Source organism: Lobosporangium transversale (assembly GCF_002105155.1).
Source record: "Lobosporangium transversale strain NRRL 3116 chromosome Unknown BCR41scaffold_26, whole genome shotgun sequence".
NCBI lineage: Eukaryota > Fungi > Mortierellomycota > Mortierellomycetes > Mortierellales > Mortierellaceae > Lobosporangium > Lobosporangium transversale.
This window is the reverse complement of record NW_019029004.1, coordinates 93477-106805: the sequence shown is the minus strand read 5'-3', so window position 1 is coordinate 106805 and position 13329 is coordinate 93477. Positions and strand designations below refer to the sequence as shown.

The 13329-nt window shown below is 41.3% G+C and overlaps 3 protein-coding genes across 3 annotated transcripts; 2 read left to right on the top strand and 1 right to left on the bottom strand.

Moving 5' to 3' along the window:
- Positions 1–405: 405 nt before the first annotated feature.
- On the bottom strand, positions 406–819 carry BCR41DRAFT_308105 (hypothetical protein; the record flags this gene model as incomplete). Its single annotated transcript, XM_022020894.1, has 2 exons — positions 406–634; positions 752–819. The coding sequence occupies 2 exons, from the start codon at positions 817–819 to the stop codon at positions 406–408; spliced, it is 297 nt and encodes a 98-aa protein (XP_021879921.1).
- Positions 820–1332: 513 nt separating this feature from the next.
- Positions 1333–7839, top strand: BCR41DRAFT_423251 (hypothetical protein). The gene is made up of 6 exons (XM_022030273.1): positions 1333–2567; positions 2674–2696; positions 2841–3067; positions 3187–3320; positions 3432–5714; positions 5870–7839. Exons 1-6 carry the CDS (start codon positions 1545–1547, stop codon positions 7739–7741), a joined length of 5562 nt encoding a protein of 1853 aa, XP_021879920.1. The 5' UTR covers positions 1333–1544; the 3' UTR covers positions 7742–7839.
- Positions 7840–8293: 454 nt separating this feature from the next.
- BCR41DRAFT_338197 (RNA polymerase I associated factor, A49-like protein) lies at positions 8294–10504 on the top strand. Its single transcript, XM_022022105.1, has 7 exons — positions 8294–8448; positions 8593–8761; positions 8896–9022; positions 9177–9342; positions 9432–9846; positions 9970–10248; positions 10372–10504. The coding sequence occupies exons 1-7, from the start codon at positions 8352–8354 to the stop codon at positions 10388–10390; spliced, it is 1272 nt and encodes a 423-aa protein (XP_021879919.1). The 5' UTR covers positions 8294–8351; the 3' UTR covers positions 10391–10504.
- The last annotated feature ends 2825 nt before the right edge of the window (positions 10505–13329 follow it).

The window sequence follows — 13329 nt, the reverse complement described above, 5'->3', positions numbered from 1 at the left end:
GGAAAAAAAAAATAGGGGTTAGCTTGGTCACGATCATCAGATATGATCATCATTTCCCTCTCTTGTTGCACACACTCTTTGTATCCTGAAGTTGCCACATGGCAGATCAATGCCTCCTTCTATATCCACTATATGGGCTTGATTTTTTTTTTTTTTTTTTTTTTTTTTTTTCCTTCAAAGGTCTATTTCATATTGTTGCACTATAAACTCAAGCTACAGTTTGCAATTAATTGAGATCGAGATATTTATTTTTTGCGAATTGTTGTACATGGATTTGGTATGCAACCAGGCTCTCCCTCCCAAGTAAATGATTATAATGATGACTTTGGCTGCAATACTTTGCTTCACTCTTGGTTCGTTGCCGACATGTGTCCATCTTTTTTTTTTTTTTTTTTTCCTGTTCATTTATGCAGCAGCATCCTCCTTCTCCTGAAGTTTCCTTGCATGCTTTCCAACTTGACGCAAGACGTCGTTGACTTTCATTTCACCAGCCTGCAAGTTAAGGGTCTTCCCATCCTTGTATGTAACCTGGATTGTAGCAGGCTTTGAGACATCTCCATGAGAATCGGTAACAATTTTAAGTGCGGGGTTTACAGTGAGGGCATCATTGGTGATGATCCTAGAGAGGAAGATCCTACAGAAAAAAAAAAAAAAAAAGGTAACATTCGAATTCGTATTAGCGATTGTTAATCTGGAAAGTCCTTTTTGTTCACTAAAAGTGATCGATCTAGTTGTCGAGAAAATCATTTACTTTGCAGTTTTTGAGGAAGGTGAAAAAGGGGCCATGGAGACCTTGACCTGGGTCAGGAACTTTGACATGGATGCAGAGGACATGGTGATGTTTTTTTTTTGTTAATGTTGTGTGAGTGGAGTGGATCTTTCTGTTCCTTTGTTAGTTGGAAAGGTAAAAGGCAATCGAAATCGGATAGACGTGCCAATAGCATGTGACTCAGCCACTGAAAATGCATTTCGTTAGGACGATCTGCCGTTCTCAACACAAAGGAAAAGCACAGACGTCGACACAGATTGCAGAGAAAGACAAGGAGCAATACAGTAGGAAAATATCAAAATAAAAAATATAATAAAATAAAATAAAATAAAAAGATCCAGCTGATTGCCTGTCTTTTCATCTTATCACGTTTATAGTCTTTTCTTGGTATGAAAAACGAAGGCGATCCCGATGGAAGATCGGATAAGCACAAAGGATTGTGCAACAGTTCGTGTCTGTCACGTTCTCTTTTTTTCCTTCTTGACGACATTGTACATGTACATGCTATTACAGCAAATCTCTCCCGAGGTGTGGGGTGTGCAGTTCAACTTTCTGCTGCAAACAATTAACATGACCCATGACCCATGACCTTTCTTCATCTTTAGTACCCTTATTTCTTCCTTAATTCTTCGGGTCACTCCTGATTCCACCTTCCCCTCCTTTTATTAACATAGTGCTTATGTCTTTCTAATATTCCTCATATTCTTTTTCTTTCCCAAGCTGACAACACAGCACAGCCTCAGGCAATAAGATCAACTTATAATTCATATATCCGATGCTACCAGAACCAGTGCCTATAGCAACACCGGGCAAGAATTCCCGCTGGTTTGCACAATCACTTCACCTAACTTCATTCAAGTTCGCTATATCGATTGGCCTGGTGCTAATCCTTCTTTTGACAAAGACATTTGGCAATTCGGTCTTGAGCAGAATCGCAACGTTCATCCTCGCCGCACCCATCGTTTTCATCCTTTCTCTTTTGACATTAGCTGCTTCCAACATTGCATTCTCTATCCTTTATGCTCGTCGACAACGTCAAAATGCAGCTACTGCTCTTTCTGTTACTAGCAATGTTCAACAGAATAAAAGCAACCACACCAATAGAACCATGCCAGGTTCTGAATCGCGCCTCATGTTCCATTACCTTCGTCCTGCAAAGTTCACTCGTCCAGTAGTCTGGAGCAATATTGAAAAACAGCGACGACAAGAACAGGTTGCCGAATATAGGGAACCTATAGCTAAAACTATGCCCGATTTTTCTGACGCGGTCGATTCATTGATTGAACTCATCATACGTGACTATGTAGCAAGTTGGATGCGTTCTATCACTCCTGAGGTGATGCTTCAACAACGCATCGAAAAGCTGTTAAGGATTGCTCTAATACGTCTCAAAACCCGTCTCATGGGTCTAGATCTCACACAGTTACTCGTAACGAGATTAGTTCCCAAAGTGACAGCTCATGTTAACGATTTCCGTAAAGCAGAGATGGCACTCCGCGGAAATTCACTTGAACGATCCTTAACAGAATCTGATGAATTAGATATCATGGTAGCTAGCAAGTTCCGCAATGGGAAATTACATCGAGCGCTCTCAACCTCCATCTCAACACAGGCGACCGAGGAAGCCTATCTTCGAAATGTGGTACAGGCCATTTTGCCGACACTGTTGCCGCCATCTGAAGTTCAAAGCGAGATCCTACGACACTTACTTCGTGAATTATTAGTATGTGTTGTGTTGAGGCCTGTGATGGATCTCTTGTCAGACCCGGATTATTGGAACCAAAACGTAGATCTTTATGTAAGTTCTCTGTCCAACGCCTGTTTGAGCGGAATGTACTCATCATCTTGATGGACTGTATATGAATTCTGATAGTTGTATGTGTTTCATTCAAATACTGCACTAGATCGGGAAAGCGATAAGAGAACAGTAAGATCATCATAATAAGCATGATCATTAAATACGCACCCTCTTTCGCTGGATTATAATATTAAAATGAGACCACTTCTCATATTTATGTTAATCATAATTTTCTATTTTTTTTTTTTTTTTTTTTTTTTTTTTAATTCTTAGGAATATGGTCAAGAAATTGCGAGAGGCATTGAAGCAACATACAGACAACATGGATTATGATTCAAAGAGTCTTAGTAGTAATTCAGTAGACCCTTATGGAGCAGGAGCAGATCTTTATAGTTTCGAAGATTTTCTGAAAATGATCAAGCGCTGTGATAGTCTGTTGGATGTCAAAAGAATTCGAAACACCATCATAACTCAGATCAGGAAAAAGAAATCTTTGATTGGTAATAAATGTTGATGAAATCGCTGTTATAAGAATGGAATACAAAGCAATCATGATCCTGAGATATGGACTAACAGGATATCTTTCATCTTTTATAACTTTTTCTATCTGGATAAACAGCGGGATGTGATAAAGACGAGATTGTCAACGGTAGCAAGGTCGAAGATATTATAGTCTATATCAACAGATTGGATATTGCCAAGAAACGTGCCGAAAAGCGGATCGAAGCGCTAGGAGGACCAGCATATTCGAAGGTAAGATGCGGCTCCTTTTTTTATACTTCACTCGATGTTTATGTTTTATAAACATCATTTTAACAGGCTTCATGCGTAACCGTCTTTGCAAATGCTCAAACCACAATTTAGCGTCGATCAAGGGAAAACGCGGATACAAAGAATCCACCTTCATTAATTGACCTCCACACCATCCTTAATAATCCTTCTGGATTATCTTATTTCATGGAATTTCAAGACCGAAAAGATAACATGAACGAGCTTCAGTTCTGGCTGTTGATCGACACTCTCAATATTAAAATTAGTACGGAACAAAAAGGAGAGGCAGGCTCCACAGCGTTTGTCGGTGTAGGCGAACCCACTTCAAGAAATAGATCAGCATTGAATACACCCTCTTCTACACACTCCAGGAAACAAGATCAAAAATCACTTGGAGCTCTGACGCCATCGTCTACAAGTACGGATAGTACTCCCAAACCACCTAGCAATATAGCTGGAAGTATCAGAAGTAATCGTAAGGCCTCTATCTCCACTATAGTCGAAGGCACGGATACGTTGCGGGATGATGTCAGGATGATCTACGACACTTATTTTTCAGAATCCGCACCGAGACCCGTCGTCATTGATCATAGCCTTGTAGATGTTTTACGTGAATTCTCCATGACTGAAAACAGCAACATCCACAGCTCAATAGACAAGAGTTCTTCCAGTTCAGAATTGGAGATCAAGAAAAATGAGGATGCTCGAGTTTCTAATGTGCGCCAAAAACTATTGGAAGCACAACAACAGGTTTTTGACCAGATGCAGCAAAGAGACTATCCTGAGTTCGTCAAATCTGATCTATATTTCAAATTCCTGACATCCTACCAAAATTCGCTCGCTGAGGCAAGTCATAAGGGCAAGGAGGCACGAGGGCATCGCAGAACATCCTCGTACCAACGTCCACCAAATGCAGGGCCAACATTGTTTTCAGCTATTGGGCTGAGCTCGTCTGACAAACGGAAAGAAACGCCAGAGAATACAAAAAGATCGAGTGCAGGGTCTTTCCTGGATATTTTTGGACTCGGTCGTGACAAGGAGAGAGAGCAGGATCGAGAACGAGAAAAAGATCGTGAGCAGCAGCAGCAGGACTCTTTAAAGCGTACAGAGACTTCTATCTCCAACTTCCGACCATCATTTCTATTGTCCGCGCATACACGATCTAAATCTGGATCCCCCGTCTCGATCGACTCAACCCATTCAGCTCAACAACCATCGGGGTCGAAACCAAAACAAAGCCTTGATATCCCTTCATCATCTTTAGAAGCCAAGAGACCTCCTCTCGCTCGCACTCGATCTCTTAGTTCGATTTCGAATCCTGAGCTACCTGTCAGTGGAAGCCACGGAACCCAAGTAATAATCCCGTCATCTTATCGAAAAAGCCCATCTACAGTTGGTCATGGCCGTGAGAACTCTTTGGACTTGACAGATACAGAGCGGTACGAAAGACCATCGTCCGCCGGAGAGAGTACTCCAGTTCTGCGGAGTTCCTTATTAATGGAGTTACAAGGACAAGAAGAAGATGAGGAAGACCTTGAAGTAGATAACCATGAAGGATTGTCGATACCAGGAATATCAAAGAAGCGGCCCGACAAAGAGGATGTCATTGTTGCAGTAGAGGCAGCTTTAACATCAATTATGGAAAACCAGGATGCACAACAAGAGGACTCATCCGTCAGTGATTTGAAGAGGAAAGGAGGCGTGGGCTCGGAGCTCCTGGACCCTATAGACCCAAGAGCAGATGCTTTAAAGGATTGGGGTAAGTCTGAGAAGCCGTCGAGGCAGGGGTTCAAGGAGAAAACTTTGGAGGACGGTAAGACGACCAGGGTTAAATCTCGCGATCCGTCCGACTCAGGCTATTCTCCACTCAGCAGTGTTTTTGAGTTCAAAATGTCAAAAGGGTCCTCCTCCTCGACGATTGATAAGCAGGGACTCTCCCCAGCAGTGGATAACGTGTCTCCTAGTGATGATGATATTGATGACAAACGAATGGAGGAGATGAAGCCAACGATTGGACGCAACTTGGAGGATCCGACTAGAGATTTGCATTCGTTACAAAGAAGCGTAAAACGTGATTATACATCGCCTAATGAGGCAGAATCTACAGGTGATTTAGTAAAGGAAAATGTTCATCTTGCTGCGCCTGGAGACTTGCTTCTCTCTACAAAGATCAAGAAGCTCGAACAGGATATTGAAACCGTGCTGAAGCAAGAAGCTATTGTGGAGACCCTAATACAAAAAGCGGAACGGCAGGGCCGTGAGAATGAACTGAGGATCTTAAAAAAGTCAAAATCTGATATAAGACGTGAGATTCGAAGCATGGAGTACCAAAAGACCCTGTACGAGGTGCAAGAGCAAGAAAACATGATCATGCCGGTAAGATGGCTTTAGCTGGCTTAGCTTGCTTTGCCACTTGAAAACTGATCTCCCAGCACCCTTCCTGCTCTTTCTCTTGCAGCTGCTCACCCGTATGTATTCTCTTTCTTTCCTTTTTTTTTTTTTTTTTTTTTTTTCTTTCTTTCTTTTTTAAGGGTCGATCCACTATCAACATCACATCGTCCACTGTTGGCCATGAAGGGTCAAAAGAATTCGCTTTGTATGTGATTGAAGTCCATCAACTTGCACAGGACGGCTCGTTTGCGTCTGGATGGGTCATTGCTCGTCGCTATTCCGAGTTTTTTGCACTACACCAGCGATTGAAAGAAAAATACCCTTCGATCGTTCGCCAGTATGAGCTCCCTGCAAAACGTGGCTTTCTAAAACTACAACGGATGTTTGTGGAGGGTCGTCGTATTGGTTTAGAGCGTTATCTCCAATGTCTAGTGCAACATGTCGAGATTTGCCAATCTCAGGAGTTGAGAGCTTTTCTTTCACAGGAAAATGTAGCATTGCCACAGTTCTCAGCCACACCGTCTTCCAGCATCATACCACATGGCCTTTTCGAAAGTGATCATCAGGAAAAAGAGGCTGCAAAGCCAGCAGCTGATACATTGCCGTCACCCAGCCAATTTTCCTTTGAACAACTATTCCATTCTGCAACCTCCCCATTACAATCTCCAGTGGCAATGCGGGATCCCTCTAGGATGCAGATTCTGAGCGGCTTTGGATCGAGTGTAAATGATCCCGCAGGACGTCATAGTGTTGATGGTTCAATCGAAGCAGAGCAAAATGAAGGATTTATGAAGCATATTTACCAAACAGTCTCTGAGGGATTGGATGATATGTTTAGTGGTGGTCCACCGACAGTTTTAGGCAACATTACAAAGCAGCTGGGTAACCAAATGATGCAGTTTACAATGGAAGCGGATGGGGATGACAAGACTGAATCTTTGGCAGGTCCTGTGGGCTTGAGGAAAAGACATGGTAGTCATGACGGTACCAGTAGCGTTAGACTAGTCCAAAGCGAAATCCTCGAGCGACCCATGACATCACCTTTGTCTTCGTTCGATACGTCATCACCATCACCGGTTACAGAGGTTGGCGGTCAGTCTATTGGACGCCTGTCGCTGATTCAAGCGGAGAGGAGTCGCAGACTAAGCTCACCAGATCCTCACACGCAACATCAAAGGACACAAATTCAGCTTCAACAATCTGAGCAAAAACATGCCAAGCAGCGAGAGCAACAGCAACAACTGCAGTACCAACAGCAAATTCAACAACAGCCGCAACAAATTCGGCAGGATGTGGCTGAATCTGAAGGGGTTACTACATTCACAGAGCCTTTGTGCGATCTATTTATTGAATTGTTTGAGCTTAAAGAGAAGAACAACTGGTTGAGGCGACAAGCTGTTGTTATAATTTTGCAGCAGGTCTTGGGGGGCACAATTGAACGCAAGTTGAGAGACACGATCAAAGCGTATGTGGAAGAAAATATGCTTACGTTTTATGTGATCAAGCTTCGAGATTCTATTTGGCCTCCTGCTTCTATTCCCAGTTCAACTTCTGGCAGTCTTTCAGGACAATATGAGGCTGCTGGGCCTGGTTTGGGAATATCATCGATGACGCCTAGATCCTCAGTGGACCCATTGCTAACAGGTACAAGTACGAGTACGGGTGCAGGTAAACCATCCTCTACCTCTGCGGCGTCATCCTCGACCACTGCAAGCGCGACAGCGGCTAGTAAAGTGACGAGGACTCCAGAACAAAGAGCGCTGACAAAAGATCAAGCAAATCGTAAACTCTCGGCTTTCTTACCCGAGTTACTTGGTAATATGGTGGGGCATCAAAATGCACGACGTGGTGCCAGACGTGTCTTTGCAGCTTTCCAGAATCGAAGGCTAAATCAGCAATTAGTGTATACCGCATTGGATGAAGTAATCGCAGCATTGTGGCCAGAACTTGCGTTGTCATCCTCAGTTTCTTCACCAGCAACGACTGGATCTTCTGACCCGCAACAACAATAATAGCGACAATGATAACAATATCAACAGCGGCAACTTCAATACCAATCATTAAAATCGAATATTTGTTGCAGGAAAAAAATAAAATAAATATATAAAAGACAGAGCATATACTCCTAATTCATTACACCTAGTCAATGTTATTTCAAGAGCTCTTTTCTTTGCAAATTCTTTGAGCTGTTAAAGCTTCAAGTATCTTTTTATTTGTTTACTTGCTTCATTTCCTTCTGCTTTAGAGTTCTCGGGGATATGGTCATTGTTCTCTTTTTAGTATTCCAAGAAACCCGCTCAGTCAATAAAGTTATCCTTAAATTTATGTTCATTTTGACAAGGAAGAGTTGAGGATAAGGGGGTTTCACTTGATATCATTATGCGTAAGGCTAAATGTATGAATATCTAAGTGATGATTGATAATCCTATACATCTAGCGGGGGGGGGGGGTTTCGATCTTCTTAGTGAACCCGTAAAAGCCTAAAGCTTAATACAGACCAAGCATGCTTTTTTGTTTGTTTACACCGACATTTTTTTTTCTGGATCGCAGTCACTTGAATAAAATGTAAAGAGGAATCAGCTCTCTTGGTCCTCCTTCACCTCAAACACATTACTTTATACAATGTCCTCATCGAAGAGAAAAGATACAGAAGGGTCAAAGCTCAGCTTGGAGTTTGCTAAAACAGATGTGGATGCTGGTGTTGAAGGACCATACTTGGGTAAATAAAGAAGAAAAAAAAAATACTCTTAGCATTCATGCCATTTACGCAAACATTCATTTCAAAGAGAAGGCATGCCCCGTCTTTACTAATAATTTCTCTCTCCTATTATGCTTGCTCAATTTTCTCGATGACAACTTGTAGCTGTATTTCCTGGAATAGCTCCTCCAAAGGAGACTCCTTTTAATATCTACAAACCTGATCATGAGGAACCAAAAAGTAAAAAGAAGAGGCGCATTTTGGAGGCTGACACGGGAAAAGTAGAGTTTGTGGGCCAGAATTTTGGAGAGAATGCTCGTAATGGATTCTGCAGGTATATTAGAACAAGGAGAAGGGAAAACCGCCTCTAAATGCTCCTATTGATCTGGATTGATTGGATTTACTTTTAAAAAAAAGTTGACGAAGCTCTGTCTTTTTTTTTTTTTGTCAAAACGCGGACACAATTAGATATGTTATTGCAATTCGTGATAAGAAAACAGATAAGATCACATTTAAGGATGCTCCTGTCATTGCCGTCAACCGAACTATCAAATCACTCAAGAACGCAAAAGTTCATACATCCAGCATGGATCAGGTATAGAATATGTTTTTTTTTTTTTTTTTTTTTTTTTGAAAAAGGACTTAGTTGGAATCATAAAAAAACAGTATATGGTCGAGAATCTGACACTTTTTTTCCCTTGTTGCTGAACCAACTTTTCCGCTTTAATATTGTGTGCGCTGGAACATAGTTTTTGGTAGCAAAGAATGCTCTTGGGGAGGCTTTTGGTACCAAGAAAGCCAAGCAGCAGATCAAGTCTGTGGAACGCAATGCAGTCAATGTCAGCACTTTGGACAAGGATGCTGGTATACTTCGCGACACGATCGCTGCCAAGACCAGTGCTCTTCCTTCTAAAGGTACTTTTTTAAACCATTGCTTTATAAATTTTTGGATGATATAATAATACAGAGTAGCTACTTATACTATCTTTGTTATAATTACGCAGCGGAGATCAAGGCCGAGGCAGACGAGGACAGACCCATTCCTCCTTATAACCTCAATGCTACAAAAGTCGAGGAAATCTATAACTTTGATGACCTTATCACTCCTGCAGAATATCAGCTCATTCCTTTCAAATCAATTTTGAACAATCCAAATCAACCAATAACTGTCTTGCCATTCCAAGGATCTTCTTATGTTAATGATTCCCTCATGGCATTAATGTCGGTTAGCAAGAAGGATCGACACAAGATTCGAGTATTGATGTATATTAGTTATTTGATGGCGTTCAGGACAATCCCTGATAAAAAACTAGACGACTCTGATACAGTAAACAGAATCATGGGAGGTGAAGTTCCCAGTCTGATCCTGGAGAACTTTTATGAACGATTCACAGAGATGCCGGAGGATAGTAAGAAGAGGTATGTGGAAAGAAGGAAAAAAAAAAAAAAAAAATTACATGTGCAAACATGGCTGTTTCTACAAACATGGACACTCAGTTGACTAATATAATTTCTCTGTATTGGATACAACGTCTAATCTAGACATACGTTCACACCAAAGTCAAAGGACAAATTGCTATCTTGGATATTTGTTCTCGCATTGACACTTGAGAACTTTAATATCGATGCTGCAGTAATGACAAGGGATCTATCTTTGAAGCAAAACAGGGTGAATGAATTATGGAAATCTTTGGGATGTAAGGTCAATGAGCTAACAGCGACTCAGAAAGCTCAACTCGGCCCTAATGCATCTACAGAAGAGGGAAAGAACTTGAAGCGTGCTATTTTGACAGCTCCATTGACCTTCCCTCTCCCCAAACGGTAAATTTTCGTTTATTGCTTTTTTTTTTATATTTTACCATGAATTTGGTTTGAGCTTTGATGAAACTTACTGCTTTTTTTTTTTTTTTTTTTTTTTTTTTTTTTAATAACTTCACATTCTAGGGGTCCAAGGGCCAAGTAAAATCATACAGTGATATGGCGGATTGAGTTTGTAGCGCTATTGATGACAAAGTCTTTGAAGCAAACAATACAACGTGTCATATTCTTTTTGCATTGTATCGCATCACATAATCATAACTAAAAAAAAAAAAAAAAAAAAAAGAAAAACAATTATAATAATAAATAACCTTCATTTGACAGGACAAGATTCGTCATGGTTCATTTGACATATGATTTGAATTCTTATTTATTTATATATTTATTTATATCGATAATAATGAATATTTAACGACTGCAACATTATATCTTTGCGGTTCCTGCACAGTTTGAAATGCGCTTGTTATCCAATAGTTTTGAATAATGGGGCTTTGATATATAAGACATCGCCTCGCGGTTCAAGATCCATTGTAGCTGCCTTAATGTTTGCCCCTTGATCCGTTTGTACCACTTATGACTTTGTAGAAAAGACTTTTATACGGAAGTGTTAGCGAAATATATTACCATTCATATGAAATAAAGGCGATCAAAAATGTTTTTTTCGAAGCGGAAGTCTCCCGGTCGCGCTACAGACGCAGGCGGACAGGATGGACGGGCCTAGAATTCAGAGTGCTGCCTTTTGTCAGGATGAACTGATAAATAAATAAAAACTCGGTGGGTCACCATGAACGATGATACAGTGGTCATCAAAAGTCATTCAGTGAATTAGGAATTTCGACATTCTCATTCCTTTCTCCAATTTGATCTTGCTTGTCGCTAATGAAACTTACGTAGCGAGTTTGACCATCGACAACGTCACTCCTACAACAATGTCAATGAGCTCCTGTTGCTAATTGAAAATTTAGATGAATGCCGATTATTGGCATCTCATTGAATGACATTTGAAGAAAATCAGGAGCTTTGCTTTATTTGTTTTTTTTTCTGTTCTTCAGTAATGTGTACGACCTCCTTTCATGCGATGTAGCTCCTCTACCCTTCGTGGCATACTTTCATATAGCTCATCAAGGAAGTCAGGTGGAATAGATGTCCAGATATCCTGTAGTCTTTCCCATAGTTCATCCAGATCCTTTGGTACCTTCTCATATCCCTTGAGCCGATGATCCATGTAGGCCCATACATTCTCGATAGGGTTGAGGTCAGGAGAAATTGGAGGCCACTCCAAAGTTGTAATGTGTGACTTAATTAAGAACTCTTTAACCATCCTACTCGTATGAACACTTGCATTGTCCTGCTGAAAAATTAACTTTTCAGAGTCCTGGCCATACCACTTCCATGAGCCGAGGACATAATCTTGTAGAACATCAACATATAAAGAGGAATCAACTGTGACAGGGATCCTGCAACCATCGCCTACACCATGATAAGTGATACAGCCCCACCACATAAGTTTGTTATGTGCTCCCCTTGATCTCTCTCTAACATCTCGATCTTCTAAAGTCCTGTGGCCGGGTCGCCTATATTGTGTTCTTCCTCCTAAGGACCCCAGCCTTTCAAAAAGCTTTTCGTCCGAGAACATCACTCGCTTCCAGTCATCAACAGTCCAGTCAAGGTGGTTGAGGGCAAAATTCTTCCTTTTCGCAATCTGCATTTTTGTCAGCCTAGGCTTGAATGGGCGGACATAGTTTTTCAAACCCTCTGATTTTACATAGCGTCGGGCAGTCTCTACACTGACATGCACTCCATGGCTCGATCTGATGTATTCTTGAACTGCCAGAATGGATCTAAGTTTCCCCGTATCAACCTCGCGTGCAATAACCCTCTTGGTAGCAGGCGAAACCAATGAGGGTCTGCCCATTCTGGGTTTAGGAATATTGTCCTTGACGTCACTCCTGATCCTTATTGCCGATGAAATAGAGATACCAAGTTGCCTTGCCACTTCGCTTGTAGACTTCCCTTGTCGAAGTAAGGCCTGAGCATTTTGTACCTTTTCCATAGAAAGCGTCCTCATAATAAATACTAAACGATGTGGAATGTTAATTGTAAGTAGAGGTGTATGAAGATATAGCTGAAGGTAATCTTGGTAGAAAAAAGAGAAGTGAAAAAATTTTTTTTGCAATCAACATTGAAATTCAGCAGAAGTCATTCAATAGGCAGGTCAAATTGAAATTGGTTTTATTTCACAATGAAGTCATAATTAGGAATGAGACTTGAAAGTAATCATGAGGTGTGGGGAACAAATGCACTACCCCAAATATACTAGCCACATGCTAGATGAGAATGAAGAAAAGGAATGAGAATGTTAAAAATTCAAAATCATTGAATGACTTTTGATGACCACTGTACACGGATACCAGGAAGTCCCGTATATTTAGTCACGCTGTTGGTGGCAAACGACGCGTTCATTAGGGTTAATAATACGCGACTATATACTTCGCCACGCTGTTGGTGGCAATGGCCTTTGCGCCACCAGTGGCAAGTCCTTACGGTAACAGTGGCAAAAGCCTTTACGCCACCGGTGGCAACGACGCGATCATTATATTTTGCTACGCCGCTGGTGGCAAAAACGACTTTCCCACGCCACCGAAAAGTGGTTTTTTACGCCACCAAAAACGGCTTCGTTCTCAGTATCACTCTCAGCAGCTTCGACATTGGTTACTGAAAGCCTGGGGACTTCTTATGAAAAATGTCTGCGAATGAGTAGCCTTGTGAAATTTGCCTGACCGGTATCCGCGCCAACTCCCTGCGCTTTGTAAACAAGTAATCAGCAGCAGGTAGAAGCTGGCCTAGAGACTAATGGTAAAAGTCTCGGAAATTTCTGTTGGCAAGCGGATCTCTCTGGGAAACCAAAGGTAGTGACGAAGACAGGTCAGAAAAGGAAGAATCACGTGAAAGTCGTTAGGAACTAGAACCCTCGCGCGATGTTGGAGACCGTATAACCGGATATTCTGGAAATTTGTAGTTTGCAGTTAAGATAATTAGTTGTAATGGATATTTGAATTGTGTTAGACTGTATGTGAGAACATT